Source organism: Triticum urartu, chromosome 5A (assembly GCF_056163025.1).
Source record: "Triticum urartu cultivar PI428250 chromosome 5A, HENAU_Tu73, whole genome shotgun sequence".
Lineage (NCBI taxonomy): Eukaryota > Viridiplantae > Streptophyta > Magnoliopsida > Poales > Poaceae > Triticum > Triticum urartu.
The window spans coordinates 9,193,017-9,218,563 of NC_141877.1; the positions used below are offsets into that span (position 1 = coordinate 9,193,017).

General features: G+C 44.3%; 1 protein-coding gene and 1 pseudogene across 7 annotated transcripts; one reads left to right on the forward strand and one right to left on the reverse strand.

Moving 5' to 3' along the window:
* Nucleotides 1-237: 237 nt before the first annotated feature.
* LOC125526515 (DNA polymerase kappa-like) lies at nt 238-25,287 on the forward strand. Of its 7 annotated transcripts, XR_015603762.1 has the most exons (18): nt 238-1,287; nt 1,377-1,499; nt 1,609-1,719; nt 1,863-1,946; nt 2,261-2,427; nt 3,180-3,559; nt 5,918-6,032; nt 6,999-7,113; nt 8,222-8,336; nt 9,117-9,294; nt 12,349-12,527; nt 13,654-13,802; nt 14,813-14,969; nt 17,230-17,402; nt 17,564-17,617; nt 23,447-23,631; nt 23,993-24,173; nt 24,776-25,287. XR_015603762.1 is itself a non-coding variant. In XM_087525299.1 (14 exons), exons 11-14 carry the CDS (start codon nt 17,049-17,051, stop codon nt 21,902-21,904), a joined length of 378 nt encoding a protein of 125 aa, XP_087381425.1. In that variant the 5' UTR covers nt 238-1,287; nt 1,863-1,946; nt 2,261-2,427; nt 3,180-3,559; nt 5,918-6,032; nt 6,999-7,113; nt 8,222-8,336; nt 9,117-9,294; nt 12,349-12,527; nt 13,654-13,802; nt 14,813-17,048; the 3' UTR covers nt 21,905-22,674. The 7 variants fall into 7 exon arrangements, 1 of the variants encoding a protein (XP_087381425.1); XR_015603763.1 differs by lacking the exon at nt 1,377-1,499; XR_015603760.1 differs by lacking the exons at nt 1,377-1,499; nt 1,609-1,719 and adding an exon at nt 22,955-23,122 and having other exon boundaries at nt 14,813-17,136.
* Nucleotides 19,415-20,599, reverse strand: LOC147967429 (uncharacterized; annotated as a pseudogene).
* Nucleotides 25,288-25,547: the final 260 nt, after the last annotated feature.

Consider the following 25,547-nt stretch of genomic DNA (forward strand, 5'->3'; position numbering starts at 1 on the left):
ATGATGGTGACCCTAGATTGGGTTTCACATGCCGTCCGAATTTTCATCTCAAAAATTCTCAAAAGATATTTTGAACATCGACCGGAAACACTAATGTGCGAAAGGATCCCAAAAAATTTGTTTGGGGCCAAAACAAAACAAGTCCCGCCGAAAAATTGGGGTCCGGCTGGCGGTCACAGAGTTCAAACGAAACGAAACGTAAGGAGAAAAACCCTACCCAACCCCCAGCTAAAAAAATAGAAAAAAGGAAAAAAAAAGACTTTCTTCCTCCCCCGATTCATTTCTTCCCCTCGTCTCCCCCGCCGCCTCCCACCGGAGACCAAGAGCTGCGCCCTCTCCCCCTAACCCTAGGCCCCAGACCGAGTAGGTCAAGCGGCGGCCATGGCGCCCCAAGGTCCGCCTCCTCCGTCTGGTTCCTGCTCGATCTCCTCCAGCTCCAGATCCTCCACAATCTCGCGCGACGGGAGAGGAGCCTCCGCCTGCTTCTTCTCCGGAGACGGCGCGGCCGTGCGCCCCTGACGCCACTCTTCCGCGCGAGGAGAAAGCTGCCTGCAGCCCGGCTGCTCCGACCCTAGTGCCGGCGCCATGGTCCAGGGCCAGATTATCCACAATCTCGCGCGAAGGGAGAGGAGCCCCCGCGTGCTTCTTCTCCGGCGACCGCCCGGCCGTGCGCCCCTGAAGCCGCGTGAGGAGAAAGCTGCATGCGGCCCGGCTGCTCCGACCCTAGTGCCGACGCCATGGTCACCGGCAAGATCCCCTTCTCCCTCTATCGGCCCTCTTCTCCTCCCCGGCCACCGTCGTGGCCTTTGAGGACAAGGACGACGGCTGCGCGCTTGGCATCGGCGGATTCCACCATCTCGTCATCACCTTCCAGGTCGCTCTACACCCGGACATGGGACTGGCGCGCGGGCGCCGACATCTGTGCGCCCGAGATCGTCGGAGCCGCATCAGGCTGGTTAACATCCTCTGCTACACCCCCGACGCGGGAGCGGGATGCATCGACCTCAACCCCCTGCCGCAGGAGGTCGAGGGCCGCCGGGACTGGGAGACCGCCGAGATGCCGGGCAGATTCAGCGCCGACCAGAGCGCCAAGGAGGTGGCCGTGCTCTACGTGGTGCCCGGCGACCGCGCCGGCCAGTTCCACGCCGAGAAGATGGGCTACCATGACGAGATGGTCCTGCTCTGCTCCCAGGGCACCGCTGAGGTGCTCGTGCTGGCTGCCAGACCTTGATAATACTCGGATTTCATCCCCTTACGTCAGCTCAATCGGGGACATCTTCTCTACAGGTAATTACAAAAGCTCGAGCCTCTGTGTCTTCTCTACTACTTATTCTGCCGTAGAAATATAATTGCAGTTGCATCATTAATTGGATCAGCACACCATACCCGGGTCTGGGTTTGTACAACCAAGATATTGGATCAGCATGCATATTGACTAGATATGTGTTGAATGTTTCTCTACTTTTCTGAATTGCAACTGCACGTGCACGGCTGATTTGGTAAGGTTGGGTGTATATTTTCAGGTTTCATCAAAGTCTCAATCAAGTCCCCAGCTTGTTTGGATCCATTGCATTGCTAATTGTTAAGTTGACTGAATTTGTTTGGCAGACTAGCATGGATGGAAATATGCATTCACTTCCATGAAAGTTGAGCTTCTCAATTCTGATCTATAACCACAACTGCATTATTGGATGCATTAATCAGTACTACAGCAACTGAGTTAGTTCTGTTTTAATTTTTTAGACCTTATTATTGCTGCTGTGAAAGCATATATGGACACGTACAACTCTGCATGACTAGTAGATCGATGGTGATATATCAGCATGCATATTGACTCGACTGTTGAACTCGTATGATGGCAGGCTCCATCGGCCTCCTCTCCGGCGGAAGATACTACTTGGATTTCATCCCCTACGTCAGCTCATACGCGGAGATCATCTCTACAGGTAATTACAAAGTTTGAGCCTATTATTCTGGACTATTCTTCTGTATAATTACAGTTGTATTATTAATCGGATGCCTTGGTCAGCACCTACATGTATGGTGAGTTTCATTTTGAGATGCAGTGAGACCTTGGATGTTTCTGATGTGGAACCATATCATGGATCTGTCCAACTTTGCATGACTAGTAGAGCCATGGTGATATCAGCTTGCATATATTGATTAGATACATGTTGGCCGTTCCCCTAGTTCTCTGGTTTGGAGCTTTATTTGAATTCATAAGACCTTAATTTTGTAATTCTGGATGTATATTTTCAAGTTGCGTCGACCAGAGCGCCAAGGAGGTGGCCGTGATCTACATGGTGCCCGGCGACCGCGCTGGCCAGTTCCACGAAGGAGGTGGCCGTGATCTACATGGTGCCAGACTTTGATAATACTTGGATTTCATCCCCTACGTCAGCTCATTTGCGGACATCTTCTCTACAGGTAATTATAAAAGTTCGCCTTTGTGTCTTGCCTACTATTCTGCCGCACAAATATAATTACAGTTGCATCATTAATTGGATGCTTTGATCGCAAGTACTACCTCCGTCCTGGTTTATAAGTCCCCTTTGTATTTTGTGCCAAATTTTGACTAGAGATTTAACTAACAAAATATAAACGCATGCCACCAAAAGTATATCATTGGATTCATATTTGAACATAGTTTCCAATTATATTATTTTTTATGACATGCATTAACATTTTTTTAGTTAAATGTAAGGTCAAAGTTTGGCACTGAATACAACGGGGACTAATAAACCAGAACGGAGGTAGTACATGTTAGGTCAGTTTCATTTTGATACTTTGGATGTTTCTGATGTGAAACAATATCCGGTTCTGTACAACCAAGATATCGATTGGTATCAGCATGCATAGTGACTAGATATGTGTTGACTGTCTCTGAAGTTTTCTGAATTCCTACTCTATTTGGATCCAAGCGACCTTTGCACGACTAATTTTGTAAGGTTGGCCGTATGTTTTCAAGTTTTTGGAAGTCTCAGTCATGTCCCAAGTTTTGTTTGGATCCATTGCATTGCTAATTGTTCAGTTGACTGAATTTGTTTGGTAGACGAGCATGGAAATAGCATTCACTTTCATGAAAGTTGAGCTTGTCTATTGTGCTCTGTAAAGACAATTGCATTATTGGATGCATTAACCAGTACTACAGAAACCACAACCTCGTCATCACCTTCCAGGTCGCTCTCCACCCGGACATGGGAACATCTGCGCGCTCGAGATCGTCGGAGCCGAATCAGGCTGGCGCACATCCTCTGCTACACTCCCTACGCGGGATGTGTCGACCTCATCCCCCCGCCGCAGGAGGTCGAGGAGACCGGCAAGGAGGGAAACCTCATCGTCGACCACAGCGCCAAGGAGGTGGCCGTGCTCTACATGGTGCCCGGCGACCGCGCGGCCAGTTCCATGCCGAGAAGATGGGCTACCACGATGAGATAGTCCTGCTCTGCTCCCAGGGCGCCGCTGAGGTGGTCGTGTGGGACCCAATGACAGAGCTCGTGCTGGCTGGCGACTTACTCGGATTTCATCCCTACGTTAGCTCGTTCGCGGAGATCTACAGGCAATTACAAAAGCTCGAGCCTTTGTGTTTTCTTTACTACTTATTCCGCCATACACAAATATAATTACTGTTGCATCATTAATTGGATGCCTTGATCAGCACCTACATCTACATGTTAGTTTCATTTTGAGACTTTGGATGTTTCTGATGCGAAACCATATGCGGTTCTGTACAACCAAGATATTGGCATCAGCATGCATACTAACTAGATATATGTTGACTGTTTCCGTAGTTTTCTGAATTGCAACTTCATTTGGATCCATACGACCTTTGCATCGCTAATTTCGTAAGGTTGGATGTATATTTTCAAGTTTCCTGCAAGTCTCAGTCAAGTCCCAAGTTTGTTTGGATCCATTGCATTGCTAATTGTTCAGTTAACTGAATTTGTTTGGTAGACGGGCATGGAAATAGCATTCACTTTCATGAAAGTCGAGCTTGTCTATTCTGCTCCGTAACGACAATTGCATTATTGGATGCATTAATCAACTACAGAAACTATGTTAGTTCTGTTTAATTCGTTAGACCTTATTGTTGCTGGAGTGAAAACATATCTGGACCTGTATATCTCTGCATGACTAGTAGATTGATGGTGATATATCAGTATGCATATTGAGGTGAAAATGTTGAACCTGTACCTGTTAATTATACCTTGTTTCTGTAGTTTTCTGGTTTGCGGGTTTATTTGGATCCTGGACCTCGGCAGGCTGAATTGTTAGGCCCTGGTGTGTATTGTCGGCCATTATTCTAGATTGCATGGTTGACTAAATATCTTGATAAGTTGATACAATTTTTTTGGTAGATAGCAAGGAAATATACATTAAAGTTCCTGAAAGGTTGAGCTTGTCGTAAGTAGGTGTAATTAACAACTTGACACACTTTATTTCGTATTTAGGACAGCACATTGACGAGATGTGTCTACGTGCATTTGCTGTCAGTTGGATCAGGCTTCTTAAGTTTATTTGGTTTAATTCAATGGGACAGTAGTAGCCATTGACGAGACGTGTCTACATGCATTTGCTGTCAGATTGGTTCAATTCACATTTAAAAATAGTCCATGTGTCGTCCTTGTGGTACTAATTTCTTTGCGCATTGTATACACCCCTTTTGTCTGCTGATCTTGTTGAAGAATATCTATTTCATACTATTATATTTTGTTCTAGCCATTGAAACTAGCTTCCCAAAAATATTTGTTTACTTAGTATGTTAACTGTCGTTTTTATGCAAGTCTCTCAGGATTGTTTTTTTACAGTTTTGTTCTAGTTGTTGGAAGTAGTTTCCCCTCAAATGGATGTTTATTTAGTATGACTGTCTTATGGTAACCGTGAGGGTAATTATTTGTTTGCAATATACTTATTCAGGGCATTGTGGACCTGCAATGTTGCTTTCCCTTCTATCTATTGAAACTTTCTTGTCCAAAAACGTTTTCTCATGTACTATTAATACTGTTATGATCTTTGTTTGCCTTCTTTTCTCCAGTGCAATCTGAAATAGTAAAATTTGATCACTAGTATACTGTACTGATTGTGTCAGAGTTTTTATATTTCCAGGCTCAAAATAACTTACTTAAACTTGTAATGATGCAGCTGCCCTTTTGATTTAGGCTATATTTGAGTCCATCAAATGTATATGATCTTTTCAGGTGTTTTTGTGCTTTGGTAATTCAGTTGCAGTGAGTACCTTGTTTTTTTTTGTGTACATGGCGCTGATTTAAATCAAGATCTGGGGTATGTGGGACCGTGGGATCTTGACGAAAAGAGTGGAACGGGGAACCTTACTATTTTTTTTAGATAGGAGAGATTTCAGTTGGCCTATGACTTAGAATCTTCTTATTTACTAGCCGCCCTAATGCTAGGTAGCTCGAGTTAACGAGAATGTAAGGTCATGCTTTCTTTCTTTCCCGGCAAATGGATCTATCAGGAGGGGATTGTCCCTATTTTATGATGCCAAAGTCTATAGTTTGACTACCCCTGAAACTGTTTTTTTGATGAATCCAAGGCGAAACACTGTACCCTGAAACTGTTTTTTATGTGTCTACTTGCAGTAGTAGAAATATTTCTTTGATGTAGATCCTGTGTGAGTTCAAGTTGGTAGGTTGTCAACGGTCGCAAGTGCAGCTGCGAATAAACGTTGTGTAATGTCATACTATTGTCATGTGATCATGATTCTTATAGCATTTTCCACTTACTGTGTGCTTGATTTCAAACGGCTTCCTCAAGCTGATGTTAAATCCTTGCTTGGATGTCTTTGATTTTCCCTAGTTTAATCTTCTTCTTTTATGTCAGAAAAATATTCCATCTCTTTCACTTAATAATTGTGCTATTTGGATGCATTCTCAAACTTGTTATCTGCATCATCCAGGAATGTAACCCATGGAAGTTTCTGCTGGACGTGGAGGCAGAGATGTGGGCATCAAGTTTCACAAAGATGGATGTTTACTTAGTATGTCAACTTTCTTTTTATGCAAGTCTCTCAGGTTAGCTATTTGATTCAACATCTTGTTCTAGGTGTTAGATGCAGTTTCCCCTCAAACGACTGTTCATTTAGTATGGCTACGTCTTATGGCAACTGATCATGGTAATGATTTGTTTAGTGTGGTGTGGCTATGTCTTATTGTTCACCAACAATATTGCTTACAAGGTAACAGCTTTACTGCTGTTTCCAGGACTCGAACCAGTGCTGCTGCTGATTACATGAAAAATACATTCTTGGCAAAAAAAAAACGTTTTCTCATGTACTCTTTATAGTGTTGTATGATCTTTGTTTGCCTTTTTTCTCCAGGGCAATCTGAAATAGTAAGGTTTCTGTTAAAAATTATTTCTTGCCCAACAATTTACTTCTGCAAAAAATGTTTTTTTGTAACCATAAATTTAAACAACTCTGATCTTATTTGCTTTTCATGTTCATCAGCATTTGCATATTGATCAGTCTTTAGCATAAAATTTAAATACAATTGCCACTATATGTAAAAATGGTCAATGTGTCGTCATTGTGCTAATAATTTCATTACGCATTGTGTACACCCCTTTTGTCTGCGGATCTTCTTGCAGGATATCTATTTCATATTATAATTTTTTCTAGCCATTGAAATCTAGTATTCCAAAAATATCTGTTTACTTAATATGTTAACTGTGCTTTTATGCAAGTCTCCCAGGATAGCTGTTTTATACAGTTAACATGTTCTAGCTGTTAGAAGTAGTTTCCCTTCAAATGGTTGTTTATTTAGTGTGAGTGTCTTATGGTAACCGATGACGATAATTTTTTGATTGCCATAGGCTTATTTAGGGCATTGTGGACCAGCAATACTGCTTTTCCCTTCTACCTATTGCAGCTTTCTTGCCCAAAAAACGTTTTTCATGTATGTGTATTTTATTTAGAAGGCTTGTATAGATGCCGGATGTTGGTCTGGTCCGATTTGTGCTGATGTGGTTCCCTCACGCAGGTCCACTAGAGACTGCCGTGTGGTGTGCGCTGGGGAGAACATCACCAGCGAATGCGCTCACTCCGAAGCCTTCCACCCTGCCTCTCCAGTGGCCGCTTCTTCGACTCCGGCATAGGTAAACCAGTGGTTCCTCTCCCCTGCTCTATCTCATGTCACTGGCTCCATCTCACTTGAAGAATGACAATGCAAGAAAGGTAGTACTTTTAATTTCAATATATGTGTAGTACTTTGAGCGCTCATATGCTTGTAACAGTGTCACTATTTTGAACACAGTCCCTGCGAAATATAACTTAAAGTGGAACAATATCTATCTAACGTATACAGACATGTATGGTTTCTGTTGTCGGCTTTCAGTTACCAGTGTGTGCTGCACATCCTAAGTTCCTAACCCATCTTGCTTCGCATCGGCCAGGACTTCAAATGTCTATCTTGCTTCACATCGGCCATGACTTCAAATGTCTATCTTGCTTCTCCCACTAACCATCCAATTTGTCTTGCTTCTCCCACTAGCCTGTATACTTTATTTTTTTGAATTGGACCAACTTGTGTACTTGAGCAACCGCTGTTTAATTGGCTTTGACTCAGATTGATTCCTAGTTCTTAGCTGCTTGCTTGCACACCCACTGACTTTTACTACTTCTGCACTATTTGTATGTATGTAACCTCAATAAGGGACCTGTTCCTTCCAATGAGATGGAACGACCGTGTCAGAACTCATAATGGAACAATATATAGCTAGTGTAGACTTGTATGATTTCTGGTGTTCCTCATTCATTTTCTAGTGTAGCTTGTATACTCTATTTTTTGAGCCGGACCAACTTTTGTGCTTCGGCCACCGCTGTTTACTCGGCCTTCACTTGAATCGGTCCCTAAGTCTTCGCTGCTTGCTTCTGTTCTTGCATGTATGTATGTAACTTCAACCAATAAACTATATATGTTGTCTGCGAAACGATGCTTCTGTAGCAGTAGATTCATGCATGTTCATTAGCTACATTGTGTTCGTAGCTCTTGCTGTTGTCCAAACTCGAAATAGCGATGGAAATTAATGTTGTTTGGCATAAATAGTCCCTTATTGTACACATTTCCTTTCTACATTCCAGGATCTGTGATATGCTAAATTGTTGTTGACTCGATTCATGTGTTGTGTTCCAGATGCATGTTAGTGGCAACTTGGTGCCAAACTTTGTTATTTGTCGTGCATGACCTGTTAGTTGTCATCGCAGTCTCCAGCAACGGTGGTGTGCCGCTTTGCTTCTGGCGCCAACGAGGCGACTGGGCTGTTGCCCCGTAACCTCGGTATCAGATCCCACGACTGTCTCCTCAGCTAACACTACTTAGGTGAGTCCCTGGCCTCTCCTTCCTACACTGGGACCTAGCCGAGCTATGGCCATACCGTGCTCTTCTACGTGCTTGTGGTGCTGTGGTGGTTCTGGCCATCGAGCTGATGAGCTATGTTGATATTGTCTACATGTTCAGGCATAGTGACTTGCTCGCTATTAACGATCATGATCCTGTCTTGCAACTGAGGTGCAATGGCCCTCTCTTAGCTGATGATTTTGATGCCATATGGTTGTAACTGATAGTTGTCATCTGGATATGATAGTTGATAACCCCTGCTGGTTATTTGGTTACTAGTATTTTGTACTGGCTGTGTCAGTCGTTTTATATTTCTAGGCACAAAATGACTTAGTCAAACTTGTAATAATGATGCCTCCCTTTTGATTTAGGCTATAATTGAGTCCATTGAATGTGTATGATCTTTTCTGGATTTCCATGGTTTGGTATTTGATATTCAGCTGTAGTGAAAACCTTGTGTTTTGTTTGGTTGGGGCGCTGTTTGAAACGGGGTTGTAACTTTTATGATACACAAAGTCATGCCTAGTTATCAGGCATTGCTTAATGTATCTCTGTGCATGCTATGATGGTCACCTGTATTGACGCCGTAGGATGAATTTCATGTTCATCTCGGTCTGCTTGTATGGAATGTGATCCACCTTTGAGCAATCTGCTATTAGTTTTAGCAAAGTTGTGTTCGTTTGCAATATGGAAATGGTTTGTTGGTCTTGTTTTCCTTGTCTTGTGGAGAGACCTGACCTGGTCTTTTGAATATCATTATAGGAACCTCGAAGTCATGGTTGGTTGTTATAAGATGAGGGATCTTGATTGACATGCTCAAGGGCCACGTGGTTGGTTGTGAAGCTGAAGTGATGCATCTCATACCTGGGACTTGTTCTTTATTTCTTTGCTGGAGGTGTCGCCAAACTGTGGTAATTAACTCATGAGTCCTTTGGTGCCGGTGAGTCCTTCGTTTCCTCTCTCTCTCTCTCTCTGAGATGGCCTGGCCATTGTGCGATGGGTGACTTTGGTGCCGGCCATTATGATTGTGCTCATCTTCCTTGCCAATGAAATTGGTCTTGTAAATCTGTGGTGGTTAGGCCCATTTTCTACCACATGCCACTGTGGCTACAGGGTTTGGTAATGTTCCAAGCCTTGTTTGGTATGTTCCCTGTGCTAGGATTTGATTGCACATTGTACCATAGGATTATGCATGATCAATGTTTCTAAGGCGGTAAGGCGAGGCAAGGCGCTGGTGGGGGGGAGGCTAAGGCAGACGCCTTAGAGAGTTCTAAGCAGTAGAATTTGGTAGGCATACACACTACACATCTTGCATTTGCTGCTGGTTGTAGAGCCCATATAGAATCCATCCTCTTTTCACTTTCTCTTCTCCCCAACAGTAATCATGCATTAGTCTAACCATCCAGGCATCCACTAACCACTATAAGAGAGGCAGTGAGCAACCAGTAAAGCAGGAAGCAATGAAAAACTGAAAAGCAGCAAGCAGTGAACAACTGAACATGGAAGAAACAGAGCAGAGGAGGGTGGGGGAGAAGGGAGAGGAGTAGAGGATGGGGGAGGTATATCTTGGCAGTTGGCTCCTTGCTGTTGCCTGTTGCTGGTTGCTGCTGTACTGCAGAGGAGGAGGATGAGCTACTAGAGAGGAGGAGGATGAGGAGCTGCTGGAGAGGAGGGCAGGAGGAGCTACTGGAGAGGATCTGCTGCAGAGGAGGGAGCAGATCTGCTGGAGGAGAGGAGCCAGAGAAGGAGGAGGAGGTGTGTGTGGATTGGGGGCTGTTTCTTTATCTCCCCCCCCCCCCCCCCCCCCCCCCCTCTTACCTGTTGGCGCCAACAGCATCTCTGTTTCCCACCTAAAACTGCTTCCCCTCCTGTCTGGCAAGCTCAAGGCGTCCAATATGGATCAGGGCGCCAACCTGGACACCTTAGCAGCGGCTGCAGACACCTTAAAGCTTAAGGTGGAGGCCTTACTCAGGTACCTAAGGCAAGCTGGACGCCTTGAGCGTGCAGGGCGCCCTGACGCCTAAGCGTCACCTTACGGACGCCTTAAAAACAATGTGCATGATATTCTTTTGTAGCATTTGGTAGAAAACGTTCCCATTTTCTGCCGAGGGCATGGTAGGGTTGTTGCTCCTTAACCTTGATTTTGTCTCCCACAACTGCCTCCCCGGCTACCTAGGTAAGTCCCCGGTCTCTCCTTCGTCCTTCCTATGTCCGCTCTTTGATCTATCCTTCGAGACTTTGAGCTATGTCAATAATGTGCTCTGCTCCGTCCATTGAGTTGATCTAGTGCTTGTGGTCTGTGGTGGTGGTTTGGCCTATGGTGCTGTGGTTTTACTGCCGATGTGTTCACACTTAGTGATTTGCTCCCTGTTGAAGATCATGATTCTGTTTTGCAACATGAGGTGGAATTCCTCTCATTGTACCTCTGTTAGCTGATCATGATATGATAGTTGACAATTCTAGGCTGCTCGATGTTTCCTAGTTGTCTTTGGGTTGCTCCTGGAGTCAATATTATGCTCATGTTCATTGTAGATCCTTTAATCATGCCACCGCGATAAGAATGGATTTATTATGCTCTGTGTTGGTCTAGATTATCTGCTTTAGCCATCAAGCCGATGATATACTGCTTGTGGCCTTCCTGATTCTTTGTTGTTTCTGTTCCGAAACTTACAAGTAGGATGAATTCATGATTGTCAAAGGCTCAATAAAATCAAGAAAATGGTTTTTGATTATATTGATTGCTCCCTTGTCTGTTAAATATATTTCCAGCTATATGGTGCAGTATATTTCTTGTGATGGCTGCATGTTAAGTCTGAGCATTTTCTTTGAATCGATAAATTGATGAGCTTGCTTTAACATATTTACAAGTAATTAGTTGTTGCATATGACTTCTTGTACGCATTTACCTTCTACATTCCAGGATCTGTGATGTGATAAACTGTTGTTGACTAGATCCATGTGTTGTGTTCCAGATGCATGTCAGTAGCAACTTTGTGCCAAACTTAGTGATTTGTCGTCGGCGCAGCCTGTTGGTTGTCGTCGTGGTCTCCAGCAACGGTGGTGCGCCACCTTGCTTCTTGCTCCAACGAGATGACGGGGTTGTCGCCCCCATACCCTCGGTGTCAGATCCCACGACTGCCTCCTCAGCTACCACTACTTAAGTGAATCTCTGGCCTCTCCTTCCTCCACAGGGACCTAACCTTCGAGCTATGGCCATACTGTGCTCTGCTTCCTGCTTACGGTCAGGTGGTGGTTCTGGCCATCGAGCTGACGAGCCGTGTCGATATAATTGACATGTTCAGACAAAGTGTCTTGCTCTCTATCAATAATCATGATTCTGTCTTGCAACTGAGGTGCAAGGGCCCATATTGTGTGCTTTTGCCATGCAGTTTCCTCGATATACCTCTCTTAGCTGATGATTTTGATGCCATATGGTTGTAACTAATAGTTGTCATCTGGATATTGTAGTTGATAACTCCTGCTGGTTATTTGGTTACTAGTATTCTGTACTCGCTGTGTCAGAGGTTTTATATTTCTAGGCTCAAAATAATTTGGTCAAACTTGTAATAATGCTGCTGCTCTTTTCATTTAGGCTATAATTGAGTCCATTGAATGTGCATGATCTTTTCTGGTGTTCCTGTGGTTTGGTATTTGGTGTTCAGCTGTAGTGAAAGCCTTGTGTTTTGTTTGCGTGGGCGCTGTTTGAAATGGCGTTGTAACTTTCTATGATACACAAAGTCATGCCTAATTATCGGGCACAGCTTAGTGTATCTCTGTGCATGCTATGATTGTCACCCTGTATTGACGCCGTATGATTAATTTCATGTTTACCTTGGTCTGCTTGTATGAAGTGTGATCCACTTTTGAGCAATCTGCTATTGGTTTCAGCAAAGTTATGTTTATTTGCAATATGGCAATGGTTTGTAGGTTTCATTTTCCCTGTCTTGTGGTGAGTTCACTAGAGAGACCTGACCTGGTCTTTTGAATACCACAGGAACCTGGAAGTCATGGTTGGTTGTTACAGAGTGAGGGATCTTGATTGATATGATCAAGGGCCACATGGTTGGTATTGAAGCTGAAGTGTTGCATTTCATACCTGGGGACTTGTGCTTCGTTTCTTTGCTGGAGGTGTCGCCGAACTGTGGCATTGAACTCGTGAGTCCTTTGGTGCTGGTGAGTCCTCTCTCTCTCGATTTGAGATGGTTTGCTCATCGTGATTGTGCTCATCTTTCTCACCAACTTGTAAATCTGTGCTGGTGAGGCCCTTCTTCTCTACCACATGCAACTGTTGCTAAAGGGTCTGGTAGTGCTCCAAGTTTTGTTTGGTAGGTTCCCTGTGCTAGGATTTGAACACAATGCTCACATGTATCATAGGGTTAAGCATGATACGATATCTCTTTGGATTCAGTCATTGTAGCATCAAACACCTTCTCTTAAGACTTTATCATTGACATAAACAATTTCCTGATGTTTTTTTAATGAACATTTTCATGATGTTTGTTCCAAAGCTTATGTGCCAAGTAAGCTCACCAGTGTTTCACATCAATCTGGCGCTGACGGAGCTTACTACTACAACTTTGTTTATGTGTCTCCTTATGTTAGATTGTGTAATGCTCTCCTGCTGTTCTGAATCGTGATCCCCCAATTCTGCAACAGTGTGTGCAATTGATTAATATTCCAGCTGTATAGATTTCAATCACTTGTAGTTGCTACCATTAGTTTTTCTTGAACACTTTATTTTCAGATGAGGACAAAGCTGAATGAAAATATGATTCCTGTTGCATAGTACTCCCTCCGTTCCATATTACTCGTCGCTGATTTAGTACAACTTTGTACTAAATCAACGACGAGTAATATGGAACGGAGGGAGTATTGGCCATGACACCCCTAAATACTCTTGATATCGTGCTCCTGCTAAACCAACCACCACTCAGTTGCTGCAGTCTTATTAAATTGATAGATTTGTATGCCTCCTTGTTGGATTTGTATTTGTAGCATGCCTCTGCTTTGGTACTTACTGCAGTCATTAGATCTGATCCAAGAATATGTAGTGTATAACTCGTGCGAATTGATAAAAATGAAAACTTATGTTGTCTCTAGCCTGTCGACGCTTTGGAAACAGAGGTGTGCTAAGATACTTAAAAAGGCTTATAATCTAGCTTCCTTTTGTTGTCATCTGTTGCCTATGGTTAAGGCAAGACATTGCCACTTCCTATCGCAGCTATACATTCTTTTATCCTTGATTAACAAGCCATTTTTTCTCTAATGCAATAGGTATTTGTTTGTTTGGATTTGGTAGGCTTGGTCCCCTGATGTGGTTTCCTCACGCACACAGGTGCACGACAGAGTTGCTGTGTGGTGTGCGCAGTGATCCTTCTTCCACTCCGAGGACTCCCGCCCTGCCCCTCCTGTGGTCTCGATTCCTCTTCCACTCTGGCATAGCTGGTGGTAAGGCACGGGTTCCCCTCCTCTGCTCTCTCTCTCTCTCTCTCTCTCTCTGCGTGTCCACGACCATCATGCCGGGGCGAATTCTGCGCTGGTTATCAGTGCCATGGTGATTTCTAGCTACTGCCCAGATCCTAATTATCTTGCTGCTGTTTTGTGATGCACTACAAACAGCCCAGATTCTAATTTTCTTGCTGTTGCTTTGTGGTGCACGTGTTGCAGCAGCAACTATACTTAAAGTACAAGTCAGCCTGTCCAAAAACGCTCTTATATTATGGGACGGAGGGAGTACTAGCTAGCGTAGCATCCTAGTGGTGTTGTTCTTGTAGGAAATCCGGTTTGGGAATGTCTTTTCATGTAATATGAATAAGAAAAAAGTTATACTTTATCACTTGTTTTTCAACTTGAAAGCCTAGCTGTTGCTGCATACACCGTAAATTCTTCAAAATCTGCATCAAGTTGGTTAATTTGTGTGCACTGGCCTAATATCATCTGCCTTGTGGTTGTGGCCCTTGTCTAATTATTTCAATTTTCTTACACTTTGTTTCTAGACTAAACTCCACATCGCAATCATAGTATTTCTGCTGTTGTTGTCAGGACTCAGTTCAGCAATGTTCAGCATGCCCAAGCCGTACTTTATATTTTTTATGCATCTGCTGGTTGTATTCCTTGAGTGTATCCTTTTGCATTCAAAGTTAGTTCTTAAATCTGCATCAAGTTGGTTGCTTTGTGTGTTCACTGATATAATATTATCTGCCTAGTCTAAGAATTCCAATTTTCACTCTCTGTGTTCTTATACATATTACTGCCACTGTTAACTTTCTAGATGCAGTATGCTGACAGCTACGTGTTCTAATTTTGCAAAAAATACCCAGACAAACTAGGTTGTCTAAATTACTCGTAAAGCAAACAAACGACAACGAGAAAGCTTCATATTTCTCATATACGACATTTTTATGAAGCTTAGTATGTAGTTCAAGTAAAATACTGATGCTTGGTTTGTCCTTGTGAAGGATATGGTACACCATCATCATCAATGAGAGAAGGGGTTCATTGTGCCAGGCAAGGTGCATGGTGGTAGGCTCAGTCTGCTGCTTCAGCGTCTTCCGTTGGTCCCGCTATCGTGCGGCGGAGATGGTGCTTTTTGGCATCGGCTACAAAATAGCCATGGTGAGCTCCTCTCATGCCTCTGCTCGTCGCCTCCGGTTGCTCTGAGCTTGTGGCCGTCGAGCCACGGCTATGGTAATCATTGTTGCCGGGATCGGGGAACGAGGCAGCGACCCTCGAACCGGGTTCGTCGTCCCGAATCGAGGGTCGGGGTCGACGAGTGGAACGACGAGGGTCGATGTCGGGGACGCGATCCCAGACGCTAGGACTAGGATTCGAACCACTTCAGCGACACCAAAAATCAACACTGGGTCTCGATTCCAATTTCCCATCGCAAACAGAAACAGGAGGTACTGATTCATCAAGGCGCTGAGATTTACAGGAGTCCATGGCATCCAGGCGTTGTGGTGCTTCCTCACCGCGCCGCTGATCCTAACCAAGTACGAGCTGCTGCGGCCTGTCGGGAGCCTCGTTGGCGAGGCGGCGCGCTCGTGCAGGGTGAGGGTGGCGCGTCCCAGAGGTTGCTTCACTCAGTGAGCAGCTCGAGCTCTACGACGACGCTGGCCGAGGTCATGCTGGGCTAGGGCGCGCGGTTCAGGAAGTTCATCCGCGGATGTCGCGTGCGTTCCGTGCGCTCACTAGGCTCGCACTTGTATTTGGATGTTCCACACTTTCCTTGAAAAAACAGCCATATAGGTAACCTAGATAACTGGCTTACCTACAATCAAGCCATGTAATTAGGGATCTGCTACCAGTATAATGGAATCAATCAATTTCATCCTTTTTTTCTGTCACGGTGATTTATAGATTCCTAACTAATGCACTCTCGTGTAGTTGCGTTCCTCCACACGCCGTATCGTTCCCGGGTCATCGTTCCCAAATTGATTGGATCACGTTCCACCTATCGATCGGTTCACAAGAGAGATGTATTCCCACATTGTTCCCTGCTATGGCTATCTGGCGATTCTCGACCCTCGTTCCCGTCCCTCGACCCTGTCGTCCCGGGAACTTGGCAACTATGATGGTAGTAGCTTTGGTTTCATGGCCATCGTGCCATGGCTATGTCTGTTACTAACTGGTCAGTACTATCTGTGTTAGTGCTTGTGCTGTGCTTATGCGAGCTATGCTTCAGGAATACCAAGTTTTTGTGCTGAAGAATTTAAAACGATCTCCTTAACTATTATCTTTAGGTATAGAATGAAAAACTTAGCTCACAAAGTTTCTTGTTCCCTGTTTATATGGTCGCAGTCTATCTGCATCTTGTTTTACAATACTATTGATTGCCTATGAAATTGGAATCTGTTCCCTGTTTAGGCAAGGGTGATAATAACTCGTACAATCCAGATTTTCTTCTTTTTAATAGCTTAGTACAGATTTTAATTTTAGAACATAACAGGACTAGTTTATTGTTAGTGTTTTATTATAGAAATTTGAGGGAGTTCAAGATTGATACAGTATACTACTCCCTCCGTCCCGAAAAACATGTCGCGAGGGTTATTTTTCAAAAAACCCTCAAGTTTCTCCTGACCAAACCCGCACTCCTGGTCATCCTCCTCCGACAGTATCCCCAGCTGTGCTGCTCCCCGCCGCCGTCGCTTCCCCGCTCCCCCGCCGCAGCTGCTCTGCTCCCCGCCGCGGCGGCTCCCCTGCTCCTCCACTCCCTCGCCGCAGCTGCCTCCTGCTCCGTCGCCGCTCGCTGCCTCCCCAAGCTCCCCCCTTCCTCATAAAAATCTTCGATTTCCGCCGCGCTGATGAGCTCGACGACGAGGCGTCGCGGCTGGCGTTGTAGGCGTCGGGCGCGACAGACCGAGGCGCTGCGGCGGGGCGGCTTCGGCCTGGAGTGCGGGCGCTACTGCAACGGCGAACCGGAGGAGAGGCTCCGGCAGTGGAGCCAGGCATGGCTTGGCGTCGCCAAGAAAATCTCGCCGCCTTCCCTTTCTTATTTCGCGCGCGCCATAACACTGGCGGCGGAGCTTTGACCTCGCCTCGCTGGAGGTTAATCCCCTCACTGTCCTTCCTCTCCTAAAAGCGCCCTAATCCTGGGCGGAGAGGACCTCAGCCGGCGCCTGGCGCGCCTCTCCATTTCCTTCTCTTGTTCACTCCGCGTCGGCTGCGGGTGAGACCTCCAGTAGCACCGCAGCGATGTCGTCGGCGGCGGGGACACCATCGGACTGCGGAGGGGATAGGCCGTGGCAGTCATACCACACCGCCTACACCAACGCCAAAGCTGGTAAAACTGCATTCCCCTCTTTCCTGTCTTAAGATTGCGCCGGTATGGTTTGAGCACTGGTATTTACAGTATTCTCTTATCACGTTGCATTAGGAATGGAGGGAGTTGACAAAGAGAAGGTGCAGAAGATGATCTATGAAATGAGCAAGGGTTCTAAATATTTCGAAAATGAGCAGAAGAAGGAGGCGATTACCAAACTTAAAATCAAGCATCTGGGCGCACAGTGTGCAAAGTTAACTGATAATGACATATCACATGTTCAGAAGGTACGAGGCGGCAATTTTCTGAACAATTGATCATAAACATCTGTACTGCCCTGTTATTATGCCCCAACATCTGTGTATTTATGCTTGTTCCCCCCAACCTAGTTGATGAACAATTCATCATAAACCTCAACTAAAATACAGCATGCTGTTTGTTTCTCCAGCATCTCCAAGTCCTACAGCCTGGGTCATCTCTGTCACCAACACATACAACCTGGGTATGAACCACTTACTGAATTTACTGAATCTTCTCTACTTCATCTTTACTAAATTTACTGAATGTGTGTATTCTCTGAACCACTTATTCTCTATCTACTGAATTTTGGAGTATATTCTTTGCAGTTGTTTCTGAGGATAACTGTTTATTGCCTGAAAGATAACACAGAACTGATCAAACATCTTGTAGGAGTAATTAACTAGTTATGTTACTCAAGGAAACCTTCCTCAGATTAACTTGTTTATTTGCAGTACTTCTCTCTGTCTCTAGAACAATTATTTAAACTGGAAAAGAGGAGGCAAGAGGGACCATGTCTAGCTGATGTCTGAGAGCCTAGTTGTAATACATTCATCTTACTGCAAACAAGAATATGAATGTCTGAAATGGTACCTTATGGTGCTCCCTTCGTTCAGAAAAATGGACGTCTGAAGATGCACGCACTCACCTTTTTGAAACTTTGATCATATGGAAACGATATGCTGAACGAAAATATCAACAGTGGTTTTACCAGCCATAATTATTCCTAGTTATATTTTGAATTTGGCTTCTGTAGCATGGTGTGATTGAAAACTGTAGTTTAAAATTTCAAATTGTAGACCATGAAAAGGAGGAAATAGGTAGCACTTGATCCAAAGGTCCTGATGTAGGTGTTGTGTGTTGAAACATGTTTCGGACTAGAGCAAAAAATCAAAAAAATCCTGATGATAAATTACATGTGATGTATGCATTGTGGACTGAAATCTGATCAACCTTTTTTTATTTACTCCAGTCAAAATAAGTGAATGGATACTGCTTGAGCATGGAGTATGATTAGACACACATGTATTGTATTCATGATCTGCTTGTGCTTGTAACTGACTTAGACACATGATTCAGACACACATAGCAGGTCTGAAACCCCTAGGAAATCGTTTGCATATTGTCAACCTACTATGAAATGAGTAATAGCTGCATCTTCCATGATAGTAGTGTGGGCCTCCTAATTCAAATAACTAAAATTAATCCAAATCAATTCAAATAATTCAAATAAATCCAAATAACCCAAATTAATTCAAATAAATCCAAATAACCCAAATTAATTCAAATAATCCAAATTAATCCAGTTAATCTAAATAACCCAGATAATTCAATTAATCCAAATAACCCAAATTCCAATAAATTCCAACAAGGAGTTGATATACAAGGATTAGATAAGGCATACACAAGGGCATGACATAAGGGCCTCTTTGTCCCCTCTTGACACAAGATTACACAAGACATACACGAGGAGCACCTGACTACATGACATAACGGCCACTTTGTCCCCTCTTGACTACATTCTTTTCCTTTCTCTGGCCACTTCTTCCCTTCCCTTCCCTTTACTTTTGTTTCTTTTCCCTTCTCTAGCTAATTCTTTCCTTTCATTTTCTTTTCCTATTGCAATTTCCATTTCTTCTATAATGCCCCCAGTATCAACAACTACCCGACTGTCGCAATATACACCGGTTATTTCCATTCCAGCATTCTGAACGCGATCCTTGTGCAAGTGGGGCAACTTATATTGATTTCCTCCTTTGTCTTTCATAACTTCAAACATAACTACTTCTAATGTGATAAAGCTTCTGTGCAACTTGTCGGGATCGTAGTTCTCGAATTCCTCTTCCACACCCTGTACCAGTTCCTGGATGTTTGTAGGTGACCTACAGTCGGCTAGAGACTGGAGAGAGTTATGGAAGCAGAGGTCCAAACAATTTAACTCAGGGCTATTTGGGGGCTGTTGTAGCAATCGGGTGTCAAGATCAGTTTGTTCCACAGCTTCTCAAAAAGCTACATCATTGGGAAGGACATGAGGCTTTGCATTGTCCTGTTGGATGAATATTGTTGCTCCCTCATCATCGTCAGGCCACTTATCCTGATTTGCCGGGATAACCTTATTGATTAGATAATCTCTGCACACAGGCCTGGTTACTTTCACCGATGTCAACACTTTTGTTCCCTTTGTTCTGTTTTGACTTGTCCGCTTCGCCTCGGTCTCTTCGACGAATGCTCAAATGCCGATCTTCCCATTGAATGTTATCTCCCCCTCATTGTTATATCGAGGCTTGGCAACAGCTGTTAGGAACATCACCTTCCCAATGCTGTGAGTGTTTGACATGGTGCGCTTCGGTTCAGGTTCTCCTGGAAGTACATAGTAACTATTCTTCACTCTCGTCATGTCAAACCACTTCTCATCGATGTGAACCATATTTGTCATTGGTTTTAACATAGCCCGAGAAGTTGAGATCGAATTGTCATCGACCATGGACATACAAAATTTCAATCTCGCAAGCTTGTTCTCTAGCTTGAGGTGAGGCTTCACGGTGCTTGTGATGCGGTTGAGCTCATTCAACTGGAACCTCTTATGTAGGGTCGATCGGGCCACACCTAGAGACCGTGCCAGAGATCGAATTGTTCTTCTTTTATTCAGTGGGATTGTTGAGGTCCTCTCTAGATCTAGCTCCTTTCTCTTTTGGCCGGATCTTCCTGGCTTCTTGCTTGAGACATCTACTTCTTTTCCATCGGCAATTTGCTTTTTAGCCTGTTCCTAGATTCTTTCAACAGATCGTACACTTATGTCCAACAGGTTTGAGACTAGCAGCTTGTCGTCTGGTTGAACAGACCCATCTCTGAGCTTGATTACCAGCAAGGCAAAGCAAACACCATGCCTCTCCTTATCTGACAATTCTCTTCTCTTCTCTTGAAGTATCCAATTCATAACTTCATCCTCTTCCTCTTGAGCTGCATCCTCTTTCCCTTCATCTTCTTGAGGCATCCAATTCATATCTTCATCGTCTTCCTCTTGAGACATCAAGTTCAAATCCATAACTACATTCTCTGCCACTTGAGGTTCCTCCTCTTGAGGCATCAAATTCAAATTAATACCTTCATCATCTTCCTCTTGAGGCATCATGTTCAAATCAATAGTTTCATGTTCTTCCTTTTGAGGCATCAAGTTCAAATCCATACTTATGTTTCCTGCCATCAATGACAAAAGATGAGTACACCATGGTACCATAACAAGAATATACACACACAAAATGAGTATGCAAGTCAAACAAGAAATAGGTGCCATGGCACCATTTCTAGTTTGGTTGCCACGGTAGCCAAACAAGAAATGCTGCCATGGCAGCCAAACACTTTGCTCTAACCATAACCATAAGCCATTTTTTATAGCCAAACACTTTGCTCTAAACACAATACAATTGGATGTAGTGTAGTGGTAATCACCAATGTTCATCCATATTTTGCATTTAAAAACTCAGATTTGAGTCTGGATCAACTCAGTTGTACTGTGTCAATATCCAACTCAGATTTTACTGTATGTATCTTAACTGAATTTTGACCATGTCTTGATCCTTTCTTGCTTGCTTGCTTCTTTTGGTGTGGATTTTACTCAAGGTTGGCTAGATTTTCCCACAAGGTGAGCTAGATTCCTGTGAATGTATTTACACAGATAGGCTCATAACTGAATTTTTTGTGCAGTAGTTTAACTGAATTCTAGGGAGTATCATGTTTACTGAAACATTTGCAAACACAGGTCATGGCAGCAAAACATCCATGCTGAGTATTCTTTGGAACCTTTTGCTTATGAATCTCTCTCCAGTAAAGATTCGCAGCTAGTAGTACAATTCTGTGTGGGTGCAAAAGTCTAACAACACTAGAACTAAACTGATTGATCTATACATGTGTAGGAGGAGCTAGATCCTTTTCTCCATGGGGAATTTTGTGTAGGTACTTAGACAAGTTAATTAGGGACCTCAGCTGAGAAGATCTACTCTAGTAAGTAAAACAGGGCAGAAGGATTACTTGCTTTGCAGTGAGTAAAATAGGGCACTTTTTGACAGTGAGTAAAACAGGGCACTTGCCTACACATGTCCTGCAGAGAGATTAAACAAAAAGTGCAAACATGTTCCAGCAGTACTCCAAATTTGATTTCTAGAACTAGAGTAATTCCAGCAGTACTCCAAATTTGCATATGATTAGTGACTGCATATGCTCATTGACATAACAGTTTCACAGTTAGCAAAGTATAGTGATTGCGTATGTTCAAAATTGGCTTATCTGCTCTAATTCCACAATGCTAGCAATAATTGATCTAGACAAACATTCAATTTCACCAGATGACTATCAGTTCACCATGAAAATTGACAGTAAATTTTACTGAAACCTGACATTTAAACTGAATTTTACCTTCTTCCTTCCTTAGGAACACGAGCTCTGGCGGCAACACAAGGAGCAGGCCAGAGAAGCACAGGGCAGCTGCTACTAGAGCTCTGCTGCTGCTGGTCAACACGAATATTGAGCTGCGGATCGATTTCACTCTGTATCAACAGAGGAGCACTGACAAGCGAGCTGCGGATCAATTTCACTCTGTATCAGCTGTAGGATCAGAGCGGAGTAGCAGAGGTAGAGCCGGAGGCCTCGGGGGTCGGGGGCGGGGATCGGAGGGCGTCGGCAGCAGAGGCGTCGCCCGCCACCACCACCTCAACCAGCCGGCGAGCCAAAGTGGACCAGCACGGCGGCAGTGAGCGGCGGAGTCGTGGGCGGAGTGGACCAGCGCGGCGGCGGTCGGTGGTGGAGGACCCGCTCGTCGGTGGCCGGCGGAGGACCCGCTCGTCGGTGGCCGGCGGAGATCCTCCTCCTGGGCGGGCGGCGGAGTCCTCGTGGACGGGCGGCGGAGATCCTTGTCGTGGGCAGCGGAGGTCTTGTTCGTGGGTGGGCTCGTCGGTGTCTCAGGAACTGCGGCGGCTGGCTGTGGCGACGCGGGCGACGGGAGGAGGGAGATGGGGGCTTAATTTCTAGAATTTTGAAAGTGGAAGGACTAAAATGCAAAAAATCAAATGTACTACCCGCGACATGTTTTTCGGGACGGAGGGAGTATATAATTTTGATTTCTGGAAGTGATACACTCAGGGAGCCATGTTCCCCTGGAAATAGTGCAAGTATCTTATCGTAAAATGACCTGATTATGATCAAGACTCTTTGGAAACCGGAAATGCCTCAAGTTGGTTGCTTCGTGTGTTCACTTATATAGTATTATCTGCCTAGTCTGAGAGTTACAATTTTCTCACACTCCCTTTGTTCGTAATCGTATAATCTTACTGTCACTGTTAACTTTCTAGATGCAGTATGCTGACAGCTCAACTAGGTTTTCTTATTTTGCCAAAAAAAAAAAGACAAACTGGGTTGTCTAAATTACTCATAAAGCAAACTATAGACAACGATGTCTCAAAGCTTTACATATCTCTTATGCGACATTTATATGTAGATCAGTATGGAGTTCATGTAAAATACTGATGCTGGGTTTGTCCTTGTGTAGGATATGGTACACCATCATCGTCGATGTAGGATATGGTACACCAATTGATGTGCACTGTATTGGCTAGCTAAATAGTTAAATAGCTTAATTTGTGGCTCCAAGGAATTCAATGTTGTTGTGATTTTGCTAAGCTCTTGTATGGATCATTTTGTACAACGATTGCACTTGGTATATAAACGATCCTCTTATCTTACTTCCATGTTGTAATCTTAAGCTTTCAACCCTAAAAGTAGCTTTGAAGCACTGTTGTTTCCTTAGTGTTTGCATTGACTTGTTTGAACCATTTGCATTGAGTTCCTGATGCAATTATTATTTCTGCTGCTTCTGAAAACAAGTAAATGTAGTTTGCGTGGTTCTTTCTTAATCATGTGCAATTGCATTTCCTGGGATTCCCTTTTGTCATGCTCAGTGTTTTGCAGATCCGTGTATGCTTTAAATTTCTTCCAACTAGTTATAACTTGTGTGACATCGATTTTGTTGATGTATGAGTAGGGCCGTCCTGGAGTAATGTGCATGTGGGTCCGCAGCTCTCGTCGGCATGACCTAGTGGTTGGCGTCTTAGTCTCTGGCGACGGTGGTGCGCCACCTTGCTTCCAGCATTGAGGGGATGGCAAGGTTGTTGCTCCTTAACCTTGGTCATGGCTCCAACGACTGCCTCTCTGGCTACCTATACTTAGGTAAGTCCCCGGTCTCTCCTTCCTCTTTCTGCTCTTTGATCCATCCTTCGAGGCTTTGAGCTATGTCAATAATGTGCTCTGCTCCGTCCATTTGAGTCGATGATGTACTTATTTTAGCCCATAGATAGAAGTGTATTGTGATACTGTAGCACGTGAATAAATATACTTAGCTAGCAAAGGGAAGCTAGTCAATCTGGCGTTTCAAATCTTGAAATGTTTAATGTTCTAATGCTTGTACAGTAGGACATTATCTCTCTTTTGATTGCAAGATTAGATTGGTGTCTTCCAGTATATCACTAATTAAAATGCCTCCAGTTTCTGAAGATTATAGCAATTAGGCTTGTTTGTCTGTGAACTGCAGCGTTCCTGCACCCTTGGTCTATCATAGGAAGGTGGAAGGTCTGAAGCCAAAGGTGGAACAAGGAATGTCAAATGCAGTAGATGCAAACAAATTGACTGGCAAAAGCTGTAGCAGGATGGCACCACCTAAATACCAGGAATTGGCGGTCCAGAAGGTGAATACACAAGTGCCAATCAAAAAGGTAATAACTCGTGCCACAACCCTTGCTCCTTTCTAGCTCTGATTGAACGGCGAGGAGATATATGTGTTCCCAGAAATGAGAATCACCTGTTGCAACGTTGCTAGCTCAATGCGAACACCACTTAATTATTTGACCTTGAAGGACACCACATATTGCTTTCTTGCTAGATAATGGCTCACTGCCGACACCACTGGTTCATGCCTTGTTAGTTAAGGCAGTGAATAGCAGGTTAAATTGTGAAGTTGTTCTTGCGGTTACTGAGTGCGCTGCAACCTTGCTCCTTTCTAGCTTTTATTGAATGGCGAGGCGATGTATGTTAGCAGAAACGCGACTACCTATTGCAGTGTTGCTAGCTAATGGCTCAAGGCCAACACTAGTGGATTATTTGTCCTGAACAAAGAACATCGGCCAGTGAAATTACAGTTGCGTGATGAATAAGTTAACCTTGACGTTTTTTGGGGGGATTTGTTTGCTTCTCAGAAAATAAAATGAACTCTAACTATGTGATGCTGTTAATTGCTTAGTTTATTTATTTATCAAAGGCTATACTTTTATTACTGTGCAAGACCGTGTTATTTAGTTATCTAGTTTCTGTGCTTCAGGTTCAGAGATGAGAAAATTCAGAGCTTAGAACAGAAGGGATGCAGGGAGAGGAAGCGAGGGGTTCGTCGCGGCGGACCGGCAGCGTGCCGTGCGCACGCGCGCAAGGCGACGGCGGCAACAGCCCTGCCGGCCGGCCGGCGCAGTGGCTGTGACGGCGGCCCGACAGTTCGTGTGCGATCTGCGGATGCGGCTATGGCGGAGCAGCGGAGGGGAGGTGCTGGTTCGTCTCGCGTCTGATAGATCGATCTATTTTTTGGCGACGATGTATCCGTGCGATGCGCTTCTGGGCCAAGGTGTGGACTCGAGGAGAAGGTGGGCTACTGGGCCAGCCTATGTTTTGGGCTTATAAATGCTTACCAAGCACGTTGGCGACTTGGCGTACCAATTTCGTTTTTTCTTATACTGACACAGTATATATGCTATATATACCTAATTTTTTTTGCCAAAAACAATGGGTATTCAGCTGCATACCCTTGAATTGAGGTGGGCCCGCCCCTGGATAGGCACCAGAGATGTTTTTGTCTTTCTCTAGTCCGGCTAGGAGAAATCCCCGACATAAATGCATCTCCTACCACTCGCCACCCAAATTCATCCACTCGCCCAAAATATCTCCATCTCCATTGCGGTTATCCATCTGCATCTCAGCCGGTATGTCCGCCTCGTCGTCCCTATGCAGGATGACTCCTCTGCAGATTGTTCGTGCTCAGCAGCAAGCTGGCGGTCACCCATCCGCGCAGCCGTTCGGTGTCCAGGTCATCAGGACGATTTTAT